Genomic DNA, 18,293 nt, shown 5'->3' with positions numbered 1-18,293 from the left:
TCTGCACAGCCTGATGGTCCTAATGCCAGACATTTAGCTTTAGGATACAAGTGTGACTTTGAATGGAGATCTAGGTAATTTATGTACATTTATTACTGTCAATGTTTATCTAACTGCATCTCATTAGAGACTGTTTTTTGGTAGTGAATCTTTCCGTGTGGTGCTTTAATGCAATAGATTTTAAACCCTCAATAAACTCAAATTAATTTGTGGGGGAAGGGGGAATTTCACACCTTCTCCCTCAACAGCTCTGACGAACTGGAAATAAATAGAAATGAAAATCTAGCATATCTATATATCTATCTATCCACAGTATCTTTCTAGTGATCTATTTGTATTTTATGTATGAAACAAATATTAACTTCCACAGAGTCACAATGGAATTCAATTTACAATTTTTAATCAGCCTCTGAATTATTGATGAAAATGTAAATGGACTGAAAATGTGAAGAGTACTTGAGTATTTATTTATAAATAGCACAATGGTATAGTTTTATAAATGATGGTATAGTATTAGAATAATTTGTTATTTAAATATGTTGTTTTTTTCTTTATAGCCTACTTTATTTACAGTCTTTATTTAATTGAAAAATGTACCAACATGGCAACAATTTTGCTCAAAATATTCAGCAACAACTTTGTTAAATTGTTTATTTGCAGTATAATTATTTCATTATTTCATTCATGATTAAATTATTTGATTATAAAAAGGGTACACGTATAAAAATAGACATTATTTTCAAATGGTTCATTTCTTTAATTATTTATAAAGTCATAGTCTAGCATAAACAACCAGCAGTAAAAAAAGATTGCATGGTTTGTGTTTGAGTATAAACTCCTTAAATGAATATCCACCACAAAAACAATTGCAGGGAGATTTATATAGGACAGATTGTGACAGTGAGAAATGACTAATCATTTGCAGTTTGTCTATACCAGGCTGGGTTTGATGTTTTGCTTTATGAGGGTTATCTAGTCAGCAGTGTTTAATGTGGGTGCTAACGTCTTATTATATGTGCAAGGCCACAAAGAGGCCCAGGGCCCCTGTGAGTAATTTACGTTGCCGTAGTGACAGAGGTGCTGTTTGAGGGGCCAGGACTGGCAGGGAACGGTTAGGCTGATTTAGTGGAATATTTAAGCCAGTCCACTGAGGATTGGGACAATTGTTGTTTGACATGCACAGTCGCATGCATGTCGCTTGTTTAAACCCCCTTCTTGTTGCTGTTTTTCTTGTCCTCTTTAATGTTTTGGCATTATCTTCTGCACCACCTTGCAAACAACCCTTACATTTGCTGCATTATTAGATTTATTTATGATGCACATTTGTTTCTATACAATTTATATAAATACTGTATATGTACTATTTTTATTCTACAAACCCATCTGAAATTGATAGAAAAACATGCATTATCCTTTCAAGTATACTTGTTCAGGAAGTAAGCTATATAGATTTTTGACTGAATGTGGTCAAATCCTGCACTCTTGAAAAAGCCTTGATGGTCCCCAGATAATATGCATAAATTATTGACTAAAAGAATACATTGTCCTGAACACGTGCACTATTATACACAGCCAGTGTCTGTGTTTATAAAAGATTGTGTTCAGATTCCAGCACATGGATAAAATGTAGAGTGAAACATGTAAATGTCCTTGCCTATTTACAGACTATATACACACTATATATAAAATACTTGTTTGCCTGTTGACAGTGGCTTTCCATTAATTATTCTTTTTCTGTTTTACAAGAATTCATTTCAATCTGCTGTATTTATTTGACTTCTAACATAAAAGGTTTGCCCCATAATGAGAGAGATGGAAGGAAGAGATGGTTTTCATCATGTTATTCTCCTCCAGTATTGGCCAGGAGACAGGTGCTGACTATCAGCCAATCGGTGCTTTTCTTTCCGGGTGAGATGTAGTTTCCGTGGTGACGGTCTGGGTTTGAGCAACAGCTCTCATTTGTGTCTCGGCAGGGATGCATGACCCCAACCAGCTTTGTGTGAACACTGTCAACTCTGATACAGCAGTATTAGTGTCTGTGATGTCTTACACTGATAATCAACAGGGCAAATGCATGTCTGTTTTACGCCACCTGGTCCGTATGTTTCATTTATGGATGTTAAAATAAGGCACAGGATGGACCAGGATCCGTGTAGGTCACAGGACTCTCTCTATTTCTCTCTTTCCATATAGGAGAGTGTATTTGTGTGCATATGGGTGAAAGAGGATCTGGAAAAACTGCTGTCAGCAGTACATGAGCTCCCCATGATCTTTGTGTGCATGTGTGAACAAAACGCTAATGCTAAATCTCACATCTCAGTTAGCTGATTTTGCTGTCTACATACAGTAAAAGAAAGAAGCATCCTCAAATATTTATCCAGCTTAACATTTTTTTATTAATTATTTAAACGTTTTTGTCTAAACTAGAGATTAAACATAAGGATTAGACAAAAATGACAGATTCTGTAAAATAAATAAATAAATAGATTCAGTAAATAAATGCATAAATAAATAAAAACATATATAATAATAATAAAATAAAACTTAAATAAATGTAAATAAAATAAAAAATAATACATTTACATATGCAATACACATAAATACATCCAAAAAATATTCTGACAAAATGAACGACAGAGAAACAATTAAAAACAGAGGAGAGAAGCGGAGAGGAGAAGTCATTTCTGTGCCAGTAGCATCATCACTGAATTTCCAAAACTTTTTCTAGCTTAGCAGCAAGTTTACACTCTGCACGTAGTTCTTTCTTTGGAGAAATTTTTCATTTGTAATCACAGTTATAGATTTCAGCAGCAGGTTCAGGCCGCGGCTCAGTGAATCAAAACAAAAGACAGGGATTTGTTGAGGCTCAATAAGATTGACTGGCAGCTGGGGGTTGCGGAGAGGAGAAGTCATTTCTGTGCCAGTAGCATCATCAAACTGAATTTCCAAAACTTTTTCTAGCTTAGCAGCAAGTTTACACTCTGCACGTAGTTCTTTCTTTGGAGAAATTTTTCATTTGTAATCACAGTTATAGATTTCAGCAGCAGGTTCAGGCCGCGGCTCAGTGAATCAAAACAAAAGACAGGGATTTGTTGAGGCTCAATAAGATTGACTGGCAGCTGGGGGTTGGGCTGCATTCATCACAAGGTCCTCTTATTTTCTCTTCAACAATGTAGACCCCTCAAATCCTCTGGGGAACTTCATAAATAGCCGTTAGTAGAATCTGTGCAGCATCAGCAAAACAAAGAGCTGCTGGGGCCTTTTATGAGTGTGACCTCTTGATAAAAAAATACTGAATAATTCTTAAATGAATATGATATATAATGAAATCAAACTTATCTGTTTTGGGCCAAATCATTGAAAATATAACACAGAAACACACATTTACAAACACATATTATTGTGGATATTAAAGATGAATTTATTGTAGGGTTTTAAAGCTTAAAACAAAATATTAATGATATTTTCTGTTAGAGATGTCTCTTGAACTATTTTATGTTTTAAGACCTGTTCGTTACTTGTATCTTGACTAATGTGTTTGTCTTTTTAGGGCAAACCGTATATCTTTGACCGAGTCTTTCCTCCAAACACAACACAAGAACAAGTATATGATACCTGTGCCAAACAGATTGTTAAAGGTTGTATATACATTACGTGTAGCTGCGTGGAAGGTAAATTATACAGGCCTTAAAAGAAAAAAAACGTTGTGAACCATTAATCTTGCATTTCAGATGTGCTGGGTGGCTATAATGGGACAGTTTTTGCATATGGCCAAACCTCATCAGGGAAGACGCACACTATGGAGGTAAGGGGGAAAAAAACTATTCTAATCATATCACGATTGGTATCAAGTTCACACATTTCTGTTGTTCAATAATAGAATAACCTTTCATCACATGTACGGTGAGAAAATGTCACTATTTGCTCAGTCACAAAATGCTCTAGATGGATGAATCTCTCAGCATCTTTCATGAAATGACTGAAATGCTTCAAGCTGCAAAATGCCACTTGACTGCAGGCGTTGCCCTGGAAACAGTCTTCGATTTCAGCAAGTGTTTTGAATATAAAGTCACTAAATTTAGTTTCTGAAAATGAATCACAAACTTACATAAACTGTCATTAGTTGTTAGAAATAAAGTGGCCTATTATCAAATATCTGCTGTAAATATCCTCTGCATCATGCACACAGGGGCAGCTCCATAACTCACAGCTGAAGGGCATCATCCCTCGCATCGCCCAGGACATCTTTGACCACATCTACTCTATGGATGAGAACCTGGAGTTCCATATCAAGGTGAACACATTCAGCATTGAATCTGCTTGTGTATTTTGTGAATGTGAATTCATTCAATTTTATATTGATTTTAATAATATGTGCATATTAACAAATCATTAAGCTTAGCTGTCTACAAAAATAAATGTTAGTGGAATGCATACAGTAATATACAGCATATTTAATTGTAGGTCATGTTAATATGTTATTGGACTATACTAATACTAACACTATTATGTTATAGATATTAGGACTTCATTGAAAGAGTATAATAGTGTAATTAATACCATTCCTAGTGGAATAAAAACTCATCTGAAAGCAGAGCAAACCTATAATCCTATAAACCATTTCAATAGAAGACATTCTTATTACTAACAACAAATTCAATAACCACTTGTTTGCAACAGTCTATTCCAGTGTCTTATTTTCAGTGGATGGCATCTTTCGGAATATGTACTTTTAATATTGCATTTCTTTATTACAACACAAACTCTTATATTCAATATATGGTTAGTTTATTTATTATTCGTGTTAATTATTTTATACATAAATGAATTTTTTTTAATTAAGAGTCCTCTACTGTCATTTTCTGATAGACTATAATTCCTATGCTATGTCTTTAATGTGCCTTTTTTTAAATATTTTTTTATAATACTTTTTTTGTATTATTATTAATGGCCATCCCTTATCACAGGTCTCTTATTTTGAAATCTACCTGGACAAAATTCGAGATTTGCTTGATGGTGAGATAAAAGCAATCTTCTTCATAGTATTAAGATTCTTTAAATATATATATATATATTAATAGATTTTTCAGGGTGTAAATAAAATTTTTGTTGTCCGATTCTAAAGTTTCCAAAACCAACCTGGCTGTCCATGAAGATAAGAACAGGGTGCCATTTGTCAAGGTAGGAAAGATAATACACAATACAATACAGTGTTTTTAGTCACCAGGCATGAAGCAAACACTTCCTTAATGTCTTGTGTCTTTTGATGCTGTTCCATTGCTAGGGTTGTACAGAGCGTTTTGTGTCCAGTCCGGAGGACGTCATGGATGTGATCGATGAGGGTAAATCCAATCGTCACGTGGCTGTCACAAGTGAGTGACTGACTATTCTTTATTCCCTGATATAATGCATCACATCTTGAATCAAACATAACTAATAATATACAGTGCTATTATCTTGACCTTGTGTCACACAGTTTTTACCCTAACCCATGATCCTCTGATGTTACATTGTGTTACAGACATGAATGAGCACAGCTCCCGCAGTCACAGCATTTTCCTCATTAATATTAAGCAGGAGAATGTGGAGACAGAGAAGAAATTGAGCGGAAAACTCTACCTGGTGGATCTTGCAGGAAGTGAAAAGGCATGCTTTTATTCATATTTTAAAAAATATATTCTGTTGTTGCCTATGTTTCATCTCTATTTGTATCTATAGAAGCAATACAAAAAATAACAAAAAGGGCAAAATTATAAAATTTATTTTTAACTATATCATATTTGTTTCATATATATATATATATACAGTATAAATATATATGTGGAATTATAATTAAAAAACCCTGACATAGTCATAATAAAACTACAAAATAGATTTGAGAAGGATATAATATATCCACTCTCTCTACCTCTCTTGACCTTTCTGTGGCTCTTTCTCTTTCACAGGTCAGTAAAACTGGAGCAGAAGGATCTGTGCTGGACGAGGCTAAAAATATCAATAAGTCTCTCTCTGCTCTGGGGAACGTCATCTCAGCCCTGGCTGAAGGAACTGTAAGTGCTCAACCCATTTCAACTGCCCAGACGGTTTCTTTTTCTCTTTTCACTAAAATGCCACTCATCTTGTATTCATACTCTAGGCCTCACACAGTACAAAGCATTATTTGCTTTATACATTATTTATTGTTTTGCCTTATCTTTCTCATTACAGAAAACCCATGTGCCATACAGAGACAGTAAAATGACCAGGATCCTACAGGACTCTTTGGGTGGGAACTGCAGAACAACCATCGTCATCTGCTGCTCTCCATCCGTATATAATGAGGCTGAGATCAAATCCACACTCATGTTCGGCCAGAGGTGAAGCCATTTTATGCCCTAGAAGATTCTCTTTCACGATATAAAGACTGAAATTAAGAATAGTTAGTGAAGCTAAAACGAAAATGACACAAAAATGTGCATATACAAATCCACCTTGCTTTATTCACACAGGGCCAAAACCATCAAAAACACAGTTTCTGTGAACATGGAGCTTACAGCTGAGGAATGGAAGAAGAAATATGAGAAAGAGAAAGAGAAGACCAGAAATCTGAAAATCATCATCCAGCGGCTAGAAAATGAGCTTAAACGATGGCGGAAAGGTAAAGAGAGAAGTACAAACATGGGTGTTAAAAAAAGCTACAAACAATAAAACATCATTTTGTTTGCTGTTACATACTGACAAATATTTAACTGATTAGAATTTGATTTTTATTTTGTTTCATGTTTAATAGTTGTTATTGTCATATAGTATTATATATTTGTTATACGTTTTATATACAGTATACTATTGTTTAGATATATATTTATATATCACTGAGGAAAATTTAATTGAACTGATGCTTGACATTTTTAAGTGGTTGCTTTAAAAATACTGTAATGGTTGAGATGATGCATATCATTTTGTTTGCTGGGCCAAATTTTGCAGAGGCCAGTCAATTTTTGATGTAATTGTCTTAACAAAAGCTTTTTTTTTTTGCGTTTCAAGTCCTACAATGGACTCCACGATAAGGAGCCAGTTATTGCATCTTCCCCTGTTTGTCTAAGACTTATTAAAGCCAGGGCCAATTTCTGTTTTTGAGTAAAATGATGTTCAAAGAGAAAATTAATTTATTGAATAGTTTATGTAATTATTTTGTTATATTGATTGGAACTTGACACAAATTGGCCTTCATATAAACCATGTGTGTGCTGATGACAGAAATCCACAATAATTGACAATGATAAATACCAATTAGCACTAATTACACAGATTGTGTAATGGTACACACATAATGACTCTGAACAAACAGGCCTGTCATTAAGTGAAAGCATGTTTGCTACAAAGTACTTACAGTATGTATGTCAACACTACCATACATGGCTAAATATATTTACTTTCCTTATTATAAGGAATACACTCAGCCTCCAACATGTCCAAATCTTTTATTTTTTCCTGATGTTTTTGTCATTCTGTCAGTATGTATCACTTTCTCTCTCCTGCATCCCCATGAATAGGTTTTTATTTCTTTGTCAGTGTTATCAGCTCCCTCCACCTCTCCTGCACATAAAACACATAGATACTGGGTTCACCCATCTCAGCGCTATAAAGCCCAGAGAATAACTGTAGCTTTGACTCTGTGTGCAGCTGTTCTTTCCTTTACATCCAATCAGTCGTTCTCATCTATGTCTTTATCATCAAGTCTGCAGGACTCTTCCTGAAAGCCTTGGTGATTTTATTAATGGAGAAACCAATGCCTTTGTTATTTTATTTTATTTTATACAGAAATAACTCCATACTACAAAAAAGCCACATGAAAATGAATACAAAAAATTAATAAATAAAACAACAAAATCTTTACTGCTGCAGTTGTTTTGGACTGACGTATTTTACCTCTTTATCTTTAGGTGAGAATGTACCTGTTGATGAGCAGCACAGCAGTAAAGAATTAAAGAATTCTGAAGCCGCTCCCATAATTGACACTTCGGCTCCGCCCCCTGAGCCTCTTATTGATTCAGAGAAAACCCAGTATGAGGTGCTGATCAATGACCTGTATCAGCAACTAGATGACAAGGTGATAAATACCTCTCACACACTGTTAGAAAAGTGCATCAGGGAGTGCAAGCTTCACAATTCAGACCTTCCTCTGTCTTTCCCTCTTTCACCACAGGATGATGAGATCAACCAGCACAGTCAGCTGGCAGAGAACCTGAAGCAGCAGATGGTGGATCAGGATGAGGTGAGTCCGGCTCAAGAGCAGCAACATAGAGCAGAAAACTCATGTCCTCCGCAATTTATGTCACACGCCTTCCCATGATGCTTTGTCTGCAATAAAACATACATAGGCTGCATACGTAGGCTGCTAGCTGATCACTGGCTGGCGGTTATGCATTCCTTCGTTGCGATAGAATGTGTTTATCAAAACAAATGTAATAAATAATTGATGTTTCATATTTAGCTCTATCATTTCATTGCCTGTACTTAGAAATTCCATTCAGGTACAAAGAGTAGCAACAAAGCAAAATTAGTTCTAATTATACAGGTGGAAGTGAAACATTTAAATATAAATGCTGTTCCTATGGAAAAATTTCCACAGGATCTCCTTTGAAACAACCTCAGGAACTCAAAAATTATCATATTTCTGTGTCAGTGTCATTTTTTGATCATTCTGATTCAATCTTTCTGAACAGCATTCCAGTGACCACATTCTGTATGTTCTTATGAAATATAGCCTACCCTTTACTTCCATCTGAGATCTGATAGTTTTGCTATCTCTGAGTTAGTTAGTTAGTTTTTTTTATCTTTATGTATTTATTTTTAAGAGTTATGCTCACTAAAGCAGCATTTATTTGATCAAATACAAAAAAAAAAGAATATTCTGAAATATTATTACAATTTAAAATTACTTTTTTTCTATTTAAACATATTTTAAAAAGTAATTTATTTCCTGATGGCAAAGCTGAATTTTCAGCAGCAATTACATTTTTCAGTGTCACACAATCCTTCAGAAATCATTCTAATATGCTGATTTGGTGCTAAAGAAACTATTATTATTATTATCAGTGTTTTCAGCAGTTGTGCTGCTTAATACAACCTTTACTGTTACTTTTGCTCAATTATTTGTCCTCAAGATTATTTGTTCTTGTTGAATAAATATATTAATTTCTTTATTATTTCCTGATGGCAAAGCTGAATTTTCAGCAGCAATTACATTTTTCAGTGTCACACAATCCTTCAGAAATCATTCTAATATGCTGATTTGGTGCTAAAGAAACTATTATTATTATTATTATCAGTGTTTTCAGCAGTTGTGCTGCTTAATACAACCTTTACTGTTACTTTTGCTCAATTATTTGTCCTCAAGATTATTTGTTCTTGTTGAATAAATATATTAATTTCTTTAAAAAAAAAAAAAATCTTACTGACCACAAACTTTTGAATGGTTATGTATATTTTAATGACAATCACAGAGAAGCAGGAATTCTTCAAAGTAAAGCTCCAGATAGTCTGCTGACTAACATAGATGTCTGACATCTCCATCCTGCATTATTACAGTTACTGGCATCCACACGGCGTGACTATGAGAAGATCCAGGAAGATCTGAGCCGTTTGCAGCATGAGAACGAGGCAGCTAAAGAGGAGGTGAAGGAGGTGCTTCAGGCCTTAGAGGAGCTGGCAGTGAACTATGACCAGAAAAGCCACGAGGTGGAAGACAGAAGCAAGACAAACCAACAGCTCACAGAGGAGCTTATGCAGAAGAGTGTAAGCAGAATGAGGAGGAAATAATAAAGCTCATGTGAAGGAAAAGTGATGGTGATGTAGCTTTGCGCATTGATTTTGTCTCTTAGGCAGCTCTGGCTGGTGTGGAGAGGGATCTGTCTGCCCTGCAGGAGCTCAGTGGGCATCACAAGAAGAGATCAGCAGAGATCCTCAGTCTCTTGCTCCGGGACCTCAATGAGATTGGCAGTGTTGTTGCCTTGAATGACCACAAGGTATACACAGATTAATAAAGAAAAAAGTAAATGCACAACGTATTCACTTATCAAAAGATACAATTTTAATCAGTTTTAAAAAAGGGTCTATTTTTGAGTTGTGCAGATGTTTTTCCATTTTTTATATAATTTGTAAATTGCACATTACTTTTCATCATTGTAAAGAATACATACCTCACAACTACTTACATACACATGTGAATATGTGGTTATTTACAAAAAAAATGTATACATTTTATTAGAGCTGTGCAAATAATTGAATGCGATTTTCATGCGTATCTCGTCAGTAAAGCCGGTTCTGTGATTAGTAGAAAATCTCCAGCACGTGCGTTCAGATGGAGCTGCATTTACTACACAGAGCCGTAGTTCACTGACAAGCTACGCAATATCGCGTTCAAAATTGCAGGCGATTCATTGCACTTCCATTCGAAAGTTTGGAGTCGTTTAGATTTTTTTGAAGATGATTTCTATGAAGTCTATGCTTACAAAGAATGTAATTTGATCAAAAATACAATTAAAACTGTAATATTGTGAAATATTGATGAAATTCAAAAGAACTGTTTCAATATATTTGAATTATGTAGAATTTATTGTCTATACTGTCACTTTTGATGACACCGATTCAAATAGCAAATGATTGGAATAGTACACCAATTTATTTGGTTTCTCTTTATTCAGATGACAGAGATGAACGGAGGAATGGAGGAGGAATTCACCATGGCACGGCTCTTCATAAGTAAGATGAAGTCAGAAGTGAAGTCTCTGGTCAACCGCAGTAAACAGCTTGAGAGCACACAGGCCGACACAATGCGTAAAATGCAGGCCAACGAGAAAGAGCTCGCTTCCTGTCAGCTCCTGATCTCTCAGGTACTCGCAGTGATTTATTTCGAGCAGCAAACAGCGCTCTCTAGTGCTGATTCTAGATCAGAACATTCTTCACTTTAAACTTACCTTTTTATGTCCATTTGGGTGATTTTAATGAGTTAAAAAAAAATAGGATAGATTATAGTTGCTTTAAACATATTATTGTTTCTTTTTAATGACTTTTTCTTGGTTTTAAAAGTAGTAGCATGGTAAATTTTCCAGAAGGTCTCTATTTTAGGCTTGTCCCCTACCCAATTTTAACTTCTCTTCAATAATGGATTAATACAAATATTTTTTTAAAGGTGTTAAATCCAAGAAAGTTCACTTTTACTTTTGAAACCACAAATTAAGGGATTAAGAACTGAAATGCAATTAATGTCCCTAATTTAAGAACAATACTAACCTAGTACCTGTATTGCAGCCCATTGATGGAGTTCTCAACATTGTTTTTGCATTTTGTTTTTTGTGTCTAGCATCAAGCAAAGATCAAATCCCTCACCGACTATGTGCAGAACATGGAACAGAAGAAGAGACGGCTGGAGGAAAGCCACGACTCACTGATGGAGGAGCTCGCTAAACTCAACGCGCAAGGTCTTTGTGATGCACACACACTTTTTTTTGTAGCATTTACATGCAATGTTGTCACAAAATACCGTGATATTATATTATATTCAAACAAGCCCGACATGTTTCCTTCACAGTGGTTTTACTTTATGTAAAAATCTTTTGAAAAATCTTCTTTTGGTTCATACAGAAAAGATGCATGAGGTGTCAGTCATGGATAAGGAAAAGGAACACATGAGCAGGATGCAGGACGCTGAGGAGATGAAGGTGGTGAACATGAACAGATAGCAGAGAAACGTTACAGGAAATCAACCTACAAATGACTAACTTATAGCTGTCTCTGCATGATAAACTATGATAAAATAAAGTATTTTATTTTTGATATTTCAAGATATAAAGATACGCTGAAAGGCCAAATCTGCTGCATAGAATAGGAAAAGATTTTATTATTGAAACCTATTTTAAAATTTATAAAATTTCGAGCCAAATTGCCCTAGAAGATTAACACTGCGCCATTTATATTGAATATATATATATCCCATATGCATCTGCATGTAGAAAGCCCTGGAACAGCAGATGGAAAGCCACAGAGAGGCTCATCAGAAGCAGCTTTCACGTCTGCGAGATGAGATCGAAGAGAAACAGAGCATCCTTGATGAGCTGAAAGAGTAAGTACTTTATTTCTGATTACTTCTAATCCGTCATGTAATTGTTTTATATCTAATATTAATTTGTAATATTTCTTTTTAGACAGTTAATACATCTGCTTTTGACTGGTATTACTCCAAATTAATGAGCTTATAAAAACAATAGTTTGATTCATTCAATAATTCCCTGCTGTCAGTGTGAACCAGGCTCTTCAGCTTGAACAGAATCAGCTCAAGTCTGACAATGAAAAGCTGAAACAAGAGGAACAGAAGAAGGACGAGAGGCTGCAGAAGCTTCTGTGAGTCAACTGCTCATATTACAAAGTCGTATAAATGATCTGCTCATGGAATAAGTCAAAGATAGATTTTAAGAGCGACAATGTTTGTAAAACAGCTCTGTTCCACTAATAAAGATATTTTGAGCACATGTTATCATTTTTGTTGTAATCAGCTTGTTGAATGAGAAGAGGGAGCAAGCTAAAGAAGATCTCAAGGGTCTGGAAGAGACTGTGGTGAGTACTATTACATTACCTGGCATTCCTAGAGTTTGTCTCTGCACACCACCATCTGCTATCTCAGAGTTGTTCACCTTGAATATTCAACCTGTAAAGCTGTTATTTTTGTACAAAGTCGTTTTTAGATCACTGATCATGCTATTTTCTTTTCAACAAGGCCAAAGAGCTCCAGACTCTCCACAACCTGCGTATGCTGTTTATTCAGGACATCAATAATCGCATTGGACGAGTGAGTATACAAAACAAATACTGTTCCCTGCTTTTTTGATATTACAGCTGCTAGTTACTGTTTGTAGGAATAGGAATTTCTAACAATAGGAATGAAGTAACACGTTAAAACAATACGCTACATGCAAAAGCACTGTTTTTGGGATTTTTGCTTCCATAAATTGTCTTCTTTCAGACTAGTGGATAGAGCATATTTATTTTAGTTTATTTTACTACACTTTATCTATGTGCATCTGTAGATATTAATTTAAACACATATCATTAAAGGATGTTTTCTCATTTTTTTTCCATGCACTGAGCCAAAAATCTCCTTTCAGAATAGGTTTATTCCTATCTAAATTCTAAATACAATTCCTGATTTATTTGGTTGACACATTAGTTAAAGGATTTTACAGAGGTTAAGGTTTTTTACATTTTGGATAGCTATTTTTATCAATCCATAAATCAACAAATACTTTCAACAGCAAGAAAAACTATACATGTTTTTAGGAATATGTTGTATAAATCGTGTAAAATTACATGAATGAACAAACTTGAATAAACAAAACATGTAAAAACCTCTGTGAAAACCAATAACATTTTTATTATGTCAACAAGAATTGAACCTGGCTTTATCCAATGTTCAGATTTCTGTTCTGGGACATTATGCAAATTAGAGCTAATTTAATTTGATAATGCATATTTGAATATTTAAACATAACTTTTTAGAAAATGTATAATACAAAGCTTTTTTTAGTTATAACCTTTTTACCTATTAAACTGCCTTTTAAAATGGTTCAGATAAATGCAGTGTAACAAGCCACTGTGAAAAAAAAACCCATTTCTGTTTTATAGAGTGCAGAGCTGGACACTGATGAATCAGGGGGAAGTCTGGCACAAAAACAGAAAATAATTTTCCTTGAGAATAACCTGGAGCAGCTCACTAAAGTCCACAAGCAGGTTTGTAGAATTTAAAACTTTCCACAGAAATCACAAATATAATAAACTATAACAAAGTAATAGTAATAATGTATATTGTAATATAATATGATATTAATAATTCTGTCTATATATTCTGTAATTTTCATAGCTGGTACGTGATAATGCAGACTTAAGATGTGAGCTGCCCAAACTGGAGAAGCGCCTGCGTGCAACTGCTGAGCGAGTGAAGATCCTGGAGTCTGCTCTAAGAGAGGCCAAAGAAAGCGCCATGAGAGACCGTAAGAAGTACCAGCAGGAGGTGGACCGCATCAAGGAGGTCATCCAGGCCAAGAACCAGGCCAGGATGAAACACACCGCACAGATCGGTCAGAGCTGCTTCATCTTCAGATCGCAATGTTGCATTATATCCAGTAGAGGGCACCACATACTCAGTAATACCTTGTCTCTGGTTACCTAATGCCCAAACGATCTCAAGTATTGGTGCATGTCTCCCATACATCATGCATGTTCCATATATGTATATATGTATATATGCATATTCATTTAAGTTAAAAGTTTTTTTTATATATTTTTCAATTTAAACTACACTGTCTCTTATAGCTAAGCCTATTCGTGCTGGACATCATCACCCAGCGGCTTCTGCCTCACCGGGCCACAGTATCAGAGGGGGCGTCCCAAGCCCACGACGACACCACCAGCACCAACAGCAGCAGCAGCAGTACCATCACAGGAGCAAGTGAAAAACTCTCCACGTACGTTTGGCTTAGTGCCTTTTCTGCTACAACTATATGTATTGCTTCATTTTAACCCTGTAACAACTGGCAGGTGAAATAACTCTGCTGAGAATGCAGAGCTCAAAATCAAGAAGGGGAAAAAAACTCCTTGATTTTATTGAGGAATAAAATGAGCAAATATATACAATTTGTAGACTAATGCTATATAGCAGACTTACTGCATACATAAAATGTATTTAAATATCAATTGTCATTCTATATCTCCCAATAATATGTCTTAGTAAGATGATATTGTACATAATTTATGATCAAAGACCTGTTTAAATAGTTAGGGGTGAAACGTGCAATACAATGATGATTGAGAGATATACAAATAAAGGTTCCTCAAAAGCCTGATGTATGCTATTTCATTGAAACTTTTTTTCTTGGCTTCTTTCTGCCTTGAGTCTTTTTGTATTTGAAAAATACAATCACATTCTGATTACAGTAATTCAGCACATCTGTCATTACTCACGCCAGGTGAGTTTCCATAGTAGGAAGTCTGTAAAGATGAAAAGTTGTCACTAGAACCTACACTGGAAGGTTGTATACCCTCAGGAGTTACATTAAGACCTTTCTGTGGTTCTTTTAACTGGCACTAATTCCTTCGGTCTTAATGGCCATTGAGAACATGCAGTGACATGGGAATGTAGCTTAGGAATACATACATTGCTTCAAGCTTAATTCATCATGGTTTATAATAACTAATAGTGCTATTAGATGTTAATTTATTTATTTATTTTATATACATTAAGTATCGGAATTAAGTATTTGGTTTACATATTGTCTTTTGTATATTATTTTTAAGTTCCTCTAATTAGATCTAGGTCATCATGTGTACATGTTTTTATACAGAATATAGGTGCTTTGAAAATTTATTAATTTATACCGTAAGGTGCTCTGGAGCAAACAACAACTGTAAAATATCAGTATTTATTACCACATTAGTGGTAAAATCAGGAATCATTACTCTGTCATATATTGGCTGTTACTTATACTGACCTGTTTTGAAGGGCATGAAATGCAGTCATTTAGAGAAAGCCAAAGTCAGAGACATTACAACATATGAAAAAATCAGATAAGTTCAAGAAAGCAAAAGTGGAGAGATTTTACAGCTGATTGTTTATTTGCCATTCATGTGCTGAATTTTACAGCATAATTTAATTTTACTTATTTTTGTATAATTATTTCTTATTCTTGATAGCATGTGATATGACCGACCAATGATTCTTTAAAAAAAAAAAACTCCAAGGAAAAAATATCAGACTTTCTCAAGAACCACAAATATCATTTCAACAGGTAAACCATGCTATCATGCCATAGCTATTTACATTCTTGTGCTAATGCAAGAATGTTGCCTACTATCTCTCTTGTGTTAATTGCCTCTGGTACGTCTATATGTTCATTATTGTTTTATCAGCTGTAACAAAGTGATCAGTACATGAAAATGTTAATATGGTGAAACAAATTCTTACTCAGTTTACTGTAAAAACTGACCAACTCCATGATAAGTAATGTGAGCACTTTCTTGCAACTTTCTTGTTGGATGTTGTGAACTGATAAAGAAAAAAACAAATGCATTGATGGAAATTCATCTCTGTTTCTATTTGAGAACCTGTCCTATCAAAAAGACTTCCTTCATCACTTAAATAATTAGTTTTTCCTATTTAAAAGATCATCTAATGTCAAATATACAAACCCCATATCCTAACCAGGTCTAGTGTTTTTGTTTTTCCGTGAACAACTCTATTGTGGTGAGTACTGTACTGCACACAGAGACCTCATCAATTTTGTCTTGTTCATCCGTGTTTCTGAAGTCTCTGAAATGTGCTATAACTTTACCTCAGCAGTGTATGAAGCTTTTAAAAATGAGAAATTAAAGAACATGGAATGAACTTCAAATTATACAGTTGTTTTGTAGGTGAAGGACGTGCCACAACAAGGATATGAAAAGGTTTCAAGTGTCTGTTTCAAGATAAAGCACACGTGTTATGGACTTGGTTGTACCTATAGTGTGACACTCATTTATCAGATGTTGATGTGGAATAAAAAAGTTTACTAAATGTATCTTGCAGTAATTTTGTCTTTTCTTGGCAAACAAGTTTTTCTTTGCTGTAATTTACTTTTAGGAAAAATATGAGCAGGACAACATATATAGCTAGTGTTGACTGGTGACAGTAAAGAACAGTATAAAGGCAAATACACATTTTCCGCAAATCGATTCTTTTGAACAGTTCGTGTCAAAGAACCGAAGCTAAATATATTCACACTTTTAATAAAATTGCGTCATCAAATGATCCTGACTTCCCAGTGAGAATATTACAACATGGACTAAAATGATCTAATAAATCCATATGTAGCATGCACATTACTTTTTATTGAGTTTTCAGTTTTTTTTACCACGTTAACGAATCATTTAGTTATGTGAACTGGTTCAATCGATTCATTAAAAGATTCAATAGGCTACAAAAGAAAGAAAAAGAGCAATCCTAACCTCGGGATCCAGTCGACCAATCAGAGACTCATGTGTTTATGAGAGCGGTGAGACGCGAAAACCTCAACGCGCTCATTTAAAGTTGACTGTGGGCGTAGTGTTGTGGGCTAGTCCCGCGTCGCAGAGGGGATGTGGGTGACCTTCACATAATACTAGAAGATGTGATTTTATTTCTGTTCATATGAATGAAGTCAGACACGTCGACGGTGAGTATGCTTTGAGCTCTCTAAGTTTGACAGTTAAAATTCTACGGGACAAACGCTAGATCTCTTTGATAACACCAAACTCATGAACGAAACGCCAGCACAGCGTGACTCATTGTTTAACGTTAGACACTTTTACATGATGCTAGTCTAAATCTTTTATCGGTTGCTTAGACCTAATGACCACCTGAGCAAGATCTTCGCTTCAGTTTGAGTTCCCTGTCATTCACAGCTTTAAACTAGGCAGACCGGGGCTAGTTGTCACATGTTTTATTTCACTGAATATAACACTCAGCATGATGTTATTTTATAACATGCCTTTTTTGACACACCTCTAAGTCTTGGCTACAAAAAAAAGTAAATGTATTTCATTAAAGCACGTTGGGATATGTTCATGTTGACACTGTATTTAAAATCAAAATGCCATTATCCACAATATACAAAGTAGGCAAGTTAATTATTTTTTCTTTATAATTTGATCATAATAATAATAAAACAGAAGAAATGGAAAGGCATACAAAATGTTCAAATATTTATCATTTATTTGTAATTATTTATAAAATTACAGCATGTGACATTTATGACAAATACCTTGTCCTTCATTATAGTTATTTAAAGCTGCAGTCTGTAACTTTTTTTGGTTAAAAATGATCCGAAATCAATATTTGAGCAAGTACATAACCAGCCAGTGTTCAAAACTATCGCCTTACTTTAGCCCGATTCACAATGGTTAGCTTATAATAATGTTTTCTAATTTGAGTGGTACAGGTAGGTTTTCACGGGAAATTCGAGCATGGCACTGCGTCATTAAGTCACGTCTGTAAACATAAAGAAGTTGTCCCGGCTACTAGGCTATCGCATGTGTGGTTCCTGCAGGTGGCTGATCGTTTATAGCCTTTTCTCACAGCAGCCAGAATAATAAAATTTATCATTTTGATGGCGGATTGTAATCCAGTAAGGATTATGTGATTATGAAACACTTATGAATAAAATTAAAATCTATTCCAGTTATAAATGTGATTCTGATTACAGATTGCCTGGGATTACAAAGATTTGTATTTTAAAGAAAACCAGTTC

At 34.8% G+C, this 18,293-nt stretch overlaps 2 protein-coding genes across 4 annotated transcripts in view; both read left to right on the top strand.

Moving 5' to 3' along the window:
* Window positions 1-1,837: 1,837 nt before the first annotated feature.
* Window positions 1,838-14,518, top strand: LOC107555329 (kinesin heavy chain-like). The gene is made up of 27 exons (XM_016238086.1): window positions 1,838-1,892; window positions 1,974-2,095; window positions 2,194-2,319; window positions 3,551-3,638; window positions 3,732-3,805; window positions 4,190-4,294; window positions 4,968-5,016; window positions 5,126-5,181; window positions 5,285-5,372; window positions 5,522-5,646; window positions 5,946-6,050; window positions 6,208-6,356; window positions 6,489-6,637; window positions 7,923-8,089; window positions 8,186-8,254; window positions 9,571-9,777; window positions 9,864-10,007; window positions 10,686-10,874; window positions 11,345-11,462; window positions 11,626-11,702; window positions 11,994-12,103; window positions 12,280-12,381; window positions 12,534-12,594; window positions 12,755-12,826; window positions 13,660-13,764; window positions 13,895-14,111; window positions 14,347-14,518. Exons 1-27 carry the CDS (start codon window positions 1,838-1,840, stop codon window positions 14,484-14,486), a joined length of 3,069 nt encoding a protein of 1,022 aa, XP_016093572.1. The 3' UTR covers window positions 14,487-14,518.
* Window positions 14,519-17,032: 2,514 nt separating this feature from the next.
* The window catches only part of LOC107555360 (ly6/PLAUR domain-containing protein 6B-like), a 21,671-nt gene continuing 20,410 nt past the window's right edge, over window positions 17,033-18,293 (top strand). For all 3 annotated transcript variants that reach the window (XM_016238125.1, XM_016238124.1, XM_016238123.1), the window contains exon 1: window positions 17,033-17,219. The gene's annotated coding sequence lies outside the window, so the exon portion shown is untranslated. The remainder of the gene's footprint in view (window positions 17,220-18,293) is intronic.

Source organism: Sinocyclocheilus grahami, unplaced genomic scaffold (assembly GCF_001515645.1).
Source record: "Sinocyclocheilus grahami isolate Dianchi unplaced genomic scaffold, SAMN03320097.WGS_v1.1 scaffold532.1, whole genome shotgun sequence".
NCBI classification, from domain to species: Eukaryota; Metazoa; Chordata; class Actinopteri; order Cypriniformes; family Cyprinidae; genus Sinocyclocheilus; species Sinocyclocheilus grahami.
This window is presented reverse-complemented; position numbering and strand designations above follow the sequence as displayed.

Bases quoted from the DNA above. Each gene is read 5' to 3' on its own strand.
- LOC107555329 (XM_016238086.1), top strand. From the start codon at position 1,838: ATGTTATTCTCCTCCAGTATTGGCCAGGAGACAGGTGCTGACTATCAG. The intron at 10,875-11,344 runs GTACTCGCAGTG...TTTTGTGTCTAG, and splicing joins GTCAGCTCCTGATCTCTCAG to CATCAAGCAAAGATCAAATC. The intron at 14,112-14,346 runs GTCAGAGCTGCT...TGTCTCTTATAG, and splicing joins GAAACACACCGCACAGATCG to CTAAGCCTATTCGTGCTGGA.